This window comes from Mandrillus leucophaeus, unplaced genomic scaffold (genome assembly GCF_000951045.1).
Source record: "Mandrillus leucophaeus isolate KB7577 unplaced genomic scaffold, Mleu.le_1.0 Scaffold73, whole genome shotgun sequence".
NCBI lineage: Eukaryota > Metazoa > Chordata > Mammalia > Primates > Cercopithecidae > Mandrillus > Mandrillus leucophaeus.
This window is the reverse complement of record NW_012107919.1, coordinates 175,136-186,165: the sequence shown is the minus strand read 5'-3', so window position 1 is coordinate 186,165 and position 11,030 is coordinate 175,136. Positions and strand designations below refer to the sequence as shown.

General features: G+C 41.9%; 1 protein-coding gene across 1 annotated transcript in view; it reads left to right on the top strand.

Annotated features, from left to right (window-relative positions):
- Positions 1 to 8,871: 8,871 nt before the first annotated feature.
- Positions 8,872 to 11,030, top strand: part of LOC105528736 (low-density lipoprotein receptor class A domain-containing protein 3-like) — a gene marked incomplete at its 3' end in the record, with an annotated part of 165,841 nt that continues 163,682 nt past the window's right edge. The window contains exon 1 of the mRNA XM_011965611.1: positions 8,872 to 9,023. Within this exon, the coding sequence (XP_011821001.1) occupies positions 8,990 to 9,023 (34 nt within the window). The remainder of the gene's footprint in view (positions 9,024 to 11,030) is intronic.

The following is an 11,030-nucleotide window of genomic DNA, read 5'->3' as shown; positions in this document are numbered from 1 at the left end:
TTAGCCTTTAGCTTTCAAGGGGCTGGTGTATAGTTTAGTCTAAGTTTTCAAGTGGCCAGAGTGGTCTCTACCCTCAAATGGATGAAGTGTTCATGGGTTCTCATTGCTCTGAACCACTGGCAAATTGAGTCACTTTCTGAACTGTCACAAACAGTACAAAGTCCCCAGGCATTCAGGCTGTTCCTTAGCTCTCTGGACCATATTATCTCCTTGGCATCTTGTCTAAATGCAACACACCACCAAAGTCAGAGCAGACAGAAACCACAAGGAACACATAACAGACAGAAGTCAGGGGCCTACCGCTTTGCCAATGAGGCAGACTGGAAAGGCAGGCCTGACCCAAATTGCTTCTCACTATAAATAGCTTTATTAAGAATGGGTTGTACTTAGCCACACCCATCAGATGAGATCAAAGCATCTTGAATGCATTTCCTGCATGTGGTCTGTTGGGTATAAGAATAACCCAAATTCTTTATGTCCGTACACTGTAGCCAAAATTCACCCAAATGGTATTCTCCTGGAATGGAGACCAGAACCCGGCTTATCCATCTGCATGTGTTCTATGGATTTATTCCTACCCTGAGTGTAGGAATAGAAAGGGGGAATTAGAAACATAGACATTTTTAAACACTTCGCCCATTTTATTACATGTGGTTGTCCCAATAATTCTGTAAGCCAGGACTTTTATCTCTTTCACAGAAGAGCAAAATGAGGCTCAGAGAGGGTACGTATCTCACCCTAAGTCACACAGGAAAGAAATGGCAAGGCCAGAACATGAACATGAATCAAACTGCCCAATTTTTTTTTTCTTTTTCTTTTTGAGATGGAGTCTCGTTCTGTCATCACTCTAGAGTGCAGTGGCGCAATCTCGGCTCACTGCAACCTCCGCCTCCTGGGTTCAAGCAATTCCCCTGCCTCAGCCTCCTGAGCAGCTGGGACTACAGGCACACACCACCACATCCAGCTTATTTTTGTATTTTCAGTAGAGATGGGGTTTTACTACGTTGGCCAGGATGGTCTCGATCTTTTGACCTCGTGATCCACCCACCTTGGCCTCCCAAAGTGCTGGAATTACAGGCATAAGCCACAGCGCCCGGCCTCAAACTGCCCAATTTTAGGGTCTGTGTACTCTCCATCATCGCATAGCAGGGGATCTCAAGTAGACAAATTTCTTTGAAGACAAACTTCAAATCTAGAAGAGTTAACCAGAATGAGGACTCCAGGGGTTATATCACTTTTTATGAAAAATGAGCATTATAAGGCATGGCATATTGGTTATAAATTTGTGCAATTTTTATGTGTTAATGTCTCTGTCTGAATGAACCTCATTTATCCTATATCAACACAAGTAACTTGTATGTCTTTTTATCGGTTTTTGTTTCGTCTTGAACTCCTAGGGCCTGAGAGCCCTGACCATCTATGTTATACCTAGAATTTAGAATTGTTTTTCCTTTTCTTTCAATCCTGATTTAGTGTGAAATTGAGTCAGGGCAGGCAACTCAAGAGTGTATGATTATTACAGAAACAGGCTGCCCAGTCAGGGCCACATTTCATAGTCCTCTTAATGTAGCTGGGCCCGTGTGGTCATTTCTAGTCCAAGGTAGTTAAGAAAGAGATATATATTCCTTCATGCTTCCTCTTTTCTCTTCCACCTGGTTGCAGAGAACTTTGCAACTAGATGTGGTAGCTCATGCCTGTAATCTCAGCACTCTGGGAGGCCAGGAATTTGAGACCAGTCTCGGCAACATATTGAGACCCTGATCTCTACAAAAGAAAAAAAAAAAAAAAGAAAAAAAGAAAGAAAAATTAGCCAGGCATGGTGGTGTGCACCTGTGGTCCCAGCTACTCAGGAGGCTGAGGCAAGAGGATCACTTGAGTCTGGGAGGCTGGGGCTGCAGTGAGCCATGATTGCACCACTGCACTTCAGCCTGGGTGACAGAGCAAGATCCTATCTCAAAAACAAAAAAAACTTGAATATGCCTCAGAATCAACTGGAAGACTGTTGAAAGGCAGATATTGCTGGGCTCTATCACCAGGTTTTTCTTCAGTAGATCAGGGACTTGATGATTTGCAAGCCTTACAAGTTCCCAGATGTTGTGGATATACCAATCTGGGCACCACACATTGCGAACCACTGCCCTAGGGCAACACCCTTGTGGAACGCTGACTAGACACCCCTGGAGGTGTTTTAAACTTAATGCCCAAGCTGCAACTAAAACCAATAAAATCAGAATATCTTGGGGATGGGGCTCGTGTATTAGCATAAAGCTCCTCAGGTAATCACAAAATTGGGTTAAAATGGAAAAGCACTGGTGTAAGGTGGAGCCTTAAGATTGAAGAAACATTGGTTCTTAAATCACTGAGTGGAGGAAAGCAGCCTGCCTGGAAGAAATGCCCACTTTGGATTGTTAAACGAACAGGAAATAAACTTTTACTGGGGTAGGCTGCTGAAATTTTGGAGATGGTTTGCTGTTACAGTTGGCATTATCCTTATTAATACTCTAATGCTGACTGTTAAAAACCAGCTTTCAAACATTCTCTTGCTTCTCCTTTTAATTCGTGCCTTGTTCTGCTCTGAGAGTATTGATCCGATTGGTTAGATTCTGCAATATTTAGTGGCCCTTATTTTCTAGAGGTGGAACTTAAAACAGATACAAGGTTATATACTGCACACATAACATAGGTATAGCCTGTCTTTTTCTCTCTTTATCCTTGTAGCCAGAATAGCAGGGTAGCTCTAGTTCATTCTCTTCGCTTCTCCCCACCCCTTCACTTTTTCTCTCCTTGGAAACACGTTCCTCCTCCCACCTGGAAGCAGGTTCAGATTTCTTCACTCAGTTTGAAAGGACTTGGGCAGCCACCATTCGGCAGATATTTTAGGCAAAGGTGAGAAGATGCTTTCCCTTTCTTCTCTGATATAGTTAAAAACCAAGAATCAAAACCAAACCACAAAAAACCTGAGTCAATACACATCAGCCAGAGGCAGAGGACAGGGAACTAGAGAGTCGAACAGGTAATACCTGAGAATTGGGCTCGAACCACGACAGGCAAGAAGCAAGAGGTCCACTCTTGCTCAAGTTTGCATTCCGGTTTTTCACCAAAGCTCTAAAAATAAAGTGCTACTTACGGCTCCTATGAAGGCATTGCTGAGAAATGGAGCTAGTCAGCCAAAGGCAGGATTTAGGTGTTGCAGGGTTCTCTGGCCAAATGTCTTCATTGACCCTCCATTAGCTAAAAAGATGGTGTAATTGCGATAACAAACATTTAAAAGGCACGGTGACCAAAAACAGATATGGATGACTTTGTTGAGGAATCAACCCATGTCTGTGTTCACTCTAAGGGAGACTAACATCATGTGAATAAAAACCTAGACAGATTCCCCCCACCGCCCATAAAGATGTCAGGTTTTCGATAGACAGAAATGGAAAAGCTAATGACTCTAAAAGCATATGTTGTAAATTCTACCTTTTCATGATAAACGTAAAGGGACAACAGCCTCAGTTGAGAATCGGTTTCCTGGCTGACAGCAGTGAACTACCCCTCTCCTGGCCGCTCTTGTTCTTGGAGCTTCCCCTCAACTTTCCCTAGTGGGAAATGGACAACTTTTTGTTGTGAGAAACAGAAAATCCAACCTAAGATAGTGCTCAAAGAAATCTTATTGAATCATGTACTGACTGTCTGAAATCAGGACTTACTTTAGACATTGATTGATTCGAAGGCTCAAGCACTGTCCTCAAGATCCAACATCTCTCTGGTTCTCGTCCTGACTTGACTGAGTTCTCAAACCTGTGTTCCCTCAATAGATGGAAATGGCTACAACTGCTCCAACCTCATACCTCTCAAGTCAAGCAAGGATCTAGTGAGAGTCTCCTTCCCAGAATTCCCTGCAAAAGTCTCACGGTGTCTCTAATTGGCGCTAATTAAGTCACATAATTATCAATGAACCAATCATTGGAGTCCAAGGAAATGCAATACCTTGATGGGCTTAAACGTAAATCACATGCCCTACTCCTGAGGCAGGGTGAGTCATCCCGGTAGAAAGAAGAAGGGATGGTGGAATTGTCAGAAGGGGGATTAGATTCTGGACAGCCAAAAAGGAACAGGTGTCTGGCATAGTATCCCTGACTTCCAGGGCCAATCCAAGAAAATTCTTCTTTAACTGTTTTCTCCTGAGGGGCAGCTCAGGAGGTACATTTGATTCGCTACATTGCGTTTCCAACTAGCCCCAATAAAAGGGGAAGGATGGAGACAGGAATAAGCCTGAAAAGGGAACAGAATTGAGGGGAGAGCTCTCCTGAGGAGGGAAGAATGAGACTGCAGAGTGGGAACTGTGTCATCCACTCTACACATCATCTTTCCCCTGGCAGAGCAGCCCATCCGCACAGGAACTGGATCCCAAGAGCTGGTGATGTTCTCTTTCCGACGGAGACTCACCAGGCAGATGCTTCCTTCCTTGTGTGCCCTGGGCTGCTTCTCTCCTGCCACTCTATTGACACACACATAGATCCTCTTATGATGATGCTCCATGGAAACCAGGGATGGAATGAATCAAAAGTGGTCAGAGGAACCATTGTTCTCCCTTGTAAAATAACTGAACCCTTATTAATCTGTTGCCAGCCTTACATTTCTCCCGGAGAGATCTCCATTGGATGGAGGCTGTAAACAGGAAACTTGAAACCCTCAGTCATCCTTTGTATTACTTATTGTTTGCAGGCAGCTGCAGGGTATTCGCCACCACAGAGCTTATGCCTGGGGTTGAATCCTAGTAGGGAGATGAGCAGTATAGTTTGTAAGACACAACACGCGGAGGAGAAAATACACTTCTTCAAAAGGAAAGCAGAAATAAGGCTCAGAGTTGAGCAAAGACGCATTTTTAAATGGGTGACAGATTTGCAAGGATAGTAAAATAACTCTTAGTCTTACTTTGTGTACAATCTGCATGCCCACACACTGTGGCTACAGGAAAATGTAAAAATTTTTTAATTTCCTGTCGTCTGGCTGAAGATGGACTATTACTACGGACAAAACTGAAGCTTTGGGGAAACAGAAGTAAATTGTAAAGTAAGGCATACTTCAGAAACACCAGCAGATGTGGCTGGTGTCCAGGCTCAAGAGATCCTAGCTACAAAGATGATACCATGTGGGGGATGAGAGCTAGGACCCAGACGGTATGAGTGTGAATCCCAGCTCTGGCACTCACCAGCTGTGGGGCTTTGGGAAAGGCACTTAACCTTTTTCTGCTTGTTTCATCATCTATAACACGGGGATAATAATAGTACGTACCTCACTGGGTTATTGTGAACATTCTATAGGTTACTATGAATAAAGTGCTTAGAACAATGACTAATGCATAGTAAGAGCTTGTATGTGTTAGCTATCATTATTTTTACTAAATAATTCTCCCCCATGTAGGTACTGGATTTGTTTGTTGAGTGAATAAACAGATGAATGGATACAATCAGCCTTAGCATTCACTGCACATAAAATACCAACCTCTCGGTCCCATTTTGCCCAGGTCCATTTTCCCAGCAATGACTGGTGTGCGGTGAGGCTCAGACCTCCTGGTTGTTTCTAAAGACAGGGTCTCCACTCTGCAACTTCTGAAAGCTAGCCAACCCCCACCAACCCCTCAATGTTTAAAAAGCAAAGTGTAGTCTAAAATCCATTCAGGGGAAAAAAGTTTATTTAAATAAAAAGAAAACAAAGCAATACTGTCTGTGAAATAAGCACTTAACTAAATGAAACATTTTTCACTGTATGGAAGGACTTTGAAATGGACCAAATGCATTACTGAGTACATTCAATGAAAATCTACGTGCTGTCTTGGGCAACCTTCCAGGGTGTTTGATTCTGTGGGATTGCTGCACTTTCTTCACTGCCTTGAACAATTTTACAGCTTTGTAAGTTGCAGCTAACTGAATGCAATGCAAGTGATTATTTTCCGTGGACATTTGTATGAGTCTTCTGTTGCTGTTTTAAAAAAAACTACCACAAACTAAGCAACTTGATATAACATAAATGTGTTATCTTATATTTTCTGTGGGTCAGGAGTCCAGGCACAGGTTAACTGGGTTTTCTGCCCAGGATATCAGCAGGTTGAAATCATGATGTGGTCCTGGGCTTGGGTTTCTCTCCTAAGTGCATTTCGTTGGCAGAATTCATCTTGTGGTTTAAGACTGAGGTCCCTAATTTTTTTTTTTTTTCCAAGACGGAGTCTCCTCTGTTGCTCGGGCTGGAGTACAGTGGCACGGTCTCGGCTCACTGCAACCTCTGCCTCCTGGGTTCAAGCAATTTTCCTGCCTCAGCCTCCCGTGTAGCTGGGACCACAGGCACGTGCTACAATGCCTGGCTAATTTTTTGTATTTTTAGTAGAGACGGGTTTTCACCATGTGAGCCAGGATGGTCTCGATCTCCTGACTTCGTGATTCACACGCCTCAGCCTCCCAAAGTGCTGGGATTACAGGCGTGAGCCACCGAGCCTGGCCCCCTGATTTTTTACTGGCTGTCAGCATGGGCTGTTCTCAGCTTCTAGAGACCACCTGCTATTCCCTACCATGTGGCCTTCACAACTTGGCAGTTTGCCTCTCAAAGGTCAGCAGAATCTTTCCTACTTTAAATCTCTTCATTTAAGGGTTTGCTTGATTTAGGTCATATCCACTCAGGATAATCTCCTTTTTGATTAATTTGTCTCAAACATTTAATTACACCTGCAAATTCCCTTCACCTCTGTCGACCAATGTAACCTAATCATGAGAATGAAATCCATCATACTCGCAGTCCTGCCCACACTCAAGAAGAATAAATTCTGCAGGGGGTCAGCCATGGTGGCTCACACCTGTAATCCCAGCACTTTGGGAGGCCGAGGCAAGTGGATCACTTGAGGTCAGGAGTTCAAGATCAGCTTGGCCAACATGGTGAAACCCCTTCTCTACTAAAAACACAGAAATTAGCTGGGCATGATGGTGCACACCTGTAGTCCCAGCTACTCATGAGGCTGAGACAGGATAATTGCTTGAACAATGGAGGCAGAGGTTGCAGTGAGACAAGATCACACCACTGCACTCCAACCTAGGCAACAGAGCGAGACTCTGTCTCAAAAAAAAAAAAAAAAAAAAAAAAAAAAAAAAAAAGAAAAAAGAAAGAAAGAAAAAGAAATTCTGCAGTCTAAAAAAAAAAAAAAGAAGTTATGCAGGGCATGCACACTGAGGGGTAGGAATCTTAGAATTCTGGTTACTACAACATGCAATGAATTTTGAAAATTGTCCCTACTATTTCCCCTCAAGCCAGTTTTTGCATCTCTTAAACAAATTTGTCAGCTTTCTTGTTTGTTGGTTGGTTTGTTTTGGTGGTGTTTTTGGTTTTCTTTGAAACAAGGTCTCACTCTATTGCCCAGGCCTCAGTGCAGTGGTGTGATCATAGTTGCAATTGCTCACTGCAACTTTGAGCTCCTGGGCTCATGAGATCCTCCCTGCTCAGCCTCATCTAGGAATTATGGGCACCAACCACCAAGCCCAACTGATTTTTACATTTTTGGTAGAGATGGGGTCTGACTGGGTTGCCCAGGCTGTTCTCAAACTCCTGGGCTCAAGCAATCCTCCTCCCTGGGCCTCCTGAAGTGTTGGGATTACAGGCGTGAGTCACCACACTCAGCTGTCGGCACTCTTCATTGCCCATATGTGTATCTACTCTTTGATTTCCTTTGAACCTGTTATAACGTCTTACTGTTTTCCTCATTAATTAATGAGTTAAATAAAATATTTGACATGTGTTCATTTTCTGTTTGTATGAGTCATGGTTTTAGTTTTTAAAATATTCTATTTTCACATTAACTTTTATATTAATATTAATTGCATAATTTTTCTTAAAAATGATGGATATGTTACTTACTTTTATGTGTGCAACTAAAGGGCTCTTTCCCTTTTCTAGAACTTCTAGCTCTTGAGACCAAATATTATTTGTTGCTGTGAAAGTCTAATGTTTCTGGCTTTTACTAGCCTCATCTTAAGAAGCTTAATCCTGAGACCTAGTGATAGAACTACCGTTACCTAGAAAGGAGCAAACAACCACCTGCCTCACCACCACTAGATTATTTTCCTTCCTTAGGAACAAAAAATATCAAAGGGCGCTGCTGACATTTTCTTCTAGAATCTTGAGATTCCAGGATTTTGCTACTGGAAAGGGCAGGGGATTTTTTTTCTCCTCTCTATGCTCAAAATAATGCCCTTTTTTGATCACTAACAATGCCTTTGTGGAAACAAATACCAACAAAATTTGATGTTATCTTCCTGTGCCTAGTGTGGTGCCTGGTACATAGTAGGACTTCAGGAGATGTTAGGTCTTTGATTCCTTTCCAGCCATACTGTGAAGGGTGAAAAGAGAATAGGCATAAAGAGGCTTCTGGGTTTCCTGTGTCTATCCTGGCATCAAGCTAATTGGCAGCAGGGCCAGCCTTTCACAAGTGAGTATAGCGCATATGTAGCACACTCCTGATGGCTTTCATGAGCAAAGAAAATTCTTGCTCTTGCCAAAGAGTCAAATGAAAGATTAATGCCAGTTAAATAATATATAATAGTAAGATCATTATCCTGTCCTCTCCCAGTCGACTAACTTTGTAATGTGTAAACACTTACAGGGCATACAAAATCAAACTACATGAACTGTTGTAAAGTGGAAGGAACGATTCTGATCAATCTGGCGGCACACAAGGACACAAGAATTGTCTTTTGTTTCCCTTTTTGGAGTGAGGAGTCAAGCTGACATTCTGGACAATCATGACAAAACAAATTTCCTGTCCAAGTTTAATAGGCAACCATCTGATCTTTACAACTGGTGCTTCCCATTACATACCCCCATGCTAACTTTCTCACAAGTTTCTTCTCTTTCTACCTTTAAAAGCAAAGGCTGTAACATCATAGTTTTGTCTTCAAAGCCATCAGCAAATATTAGTCATGTTTCATCAAGGTGTGTCCTGGAGAGACAGAAAACCCACATGACTCTCTTTATCCATTTCTTCTTACTGCATGGTAAAAATGAAACAACAAACTATTATAGAAAAAGTCTTAAAGAGGGGACTTAAGATGGAGGTTGGGAAAGGTATGGTTTGCAATGTAAAAGTAGAAGTAGAAAAGACATTCATGTGTGAGCAGCGCACATTTTTGAAATTGCTTCTGAATCCACTATTATAGGTTACATTGTGAGCAGGCTGTATTGATTAGTTTTAGGTAATTTATTTGTAGAATTTCTGCTAATGGACACTTCAGGATCATCTTTTGCATTTAATGTATCTAATACCCATTGATCAGGTCATTGGCTTATTGGTTATCTACTTTGCTGCCAAATGATTCTCTATAATTGCTTTCTTCATTACCCATTTCTATTCCAGGAGCAGCTTCTATTGTGTCCCATTACACTAATGGAAATTATTGATATGGAAATTAGTAGGCACTGAGCTTAAGAATTCTATGATACACACATTGCATTTCTTTAAGTTGTAGATGTTCTTGTATAATTAGCAGTAAATATTGACATGGTGAAATTAGTGGATTTAATTCAAAGCAAAAGAACAAGAAACATCTTTTAAAAGGAAACACCAAATATTTTGCATAGCTATGTATACTTTAGTAAAAATAAATATAGCAAGTTTGGTGTTTATGTTTAACATTGTTTAGCACCCCGAGTTAAAAGACAAGAGTGTTTTTGATTCTTGTTGCTATAAGCATGCTCATGTTATAGATGGAAATGTTAGCCTCAGGGTGGCTAATATCTGTGTGATGTTGTCCAATATGTTAGCCACTAGCTACATGTGGCTGTTGAGCACTTAAAATATAGCCAGTCTAAATTGAGATGTGTTATAATTATAAAAGGCACACCGAATGCTGAAGACTTAGCATGAAAAAAGGACTGTAAAATATCTCATTAATTCTTTAATTAATTATAGGTTGAAATAATATTTTGAATAGTCAGTCATAACATATATTATTGAAATTAATTTCACCCTCTTTCTTTTTCCTTATTTTAAGGTGACTACTAGAAAAAACTAAATTACATATGTTGTTCACATTATATTTCCGTTGGACAGCACTGGTCTAGCACAAGTCCTAAGTGGGCAGTGTCTAGCACTTCACTGTGCCATATGGTAGCGACTAGTCTCATGTGATAATTATATTTAAATGCAAATTATTTAAAGATAATACTTCTAAAATTCAGTTCCTCAGTTATGCTAGTCACATTTCAAGTGCTATTGCTCTGTGTGGCTGGGAGCTACCGGACTGGACGACACAGATAGAGAAGCCTCATAGCATCCCAGAAAGTTGCATTGAAATGTGCTGGTCGAGGTCAGGAGTTCAAGACCAGCCTGGCAACATGGTGAAAACCTGTCTCTACTAAAAATACAAACATTAGCTGGGCATGGCAGCATGCACCTGTAATCACAGCTACTTGGAGGCTGAGGTAGGAGAATCACTTGAACCCAGGAGGCAGAGATTGCAGTGAGCCAAGATTGCGCCACTGCTCTCCAGCCTGGAAGACAAAGCGAGACTCCATCTCAAAAAAAAAAAAAAAGGAAAAGTGCCGGTTCAGCACATTGCTAAGCAACCATTAAAACTGAGAATGCCTAGTCTGGGCATGATGGCTCACGCCTGTAATCCCAGCACTTTGGGATGCTGAGGCGGGTGGATCACGAGGTCCGGAGTTCGAGACCAGCCTGGCCAACATAGTGAAACCCCGTCTCTACTAAAAATACAAAAAATTAGCCAGGCCTGGTGGTGGGCGCCTGTAATCCCAGGTACTCGGGAGGCTGAGGCAGGAGGATCGCTTGAACCCTGGAGGTGGAGGTTGCAGTGAGCCGAGATCTTGCCATTGTACTCCAGCCAGGGTGACAGTGTGAGACTCCATCTCAAAACAAAACAACAACAACAACAACAACAACAAAAATCCCTGAGAATTCCTCTCTGCTAAGTCATTGTCCATGGAGACTGTAATGAAATACTATGAAAATAAATGTGTCATATTAAAGGTGAAACTGTGCAAAT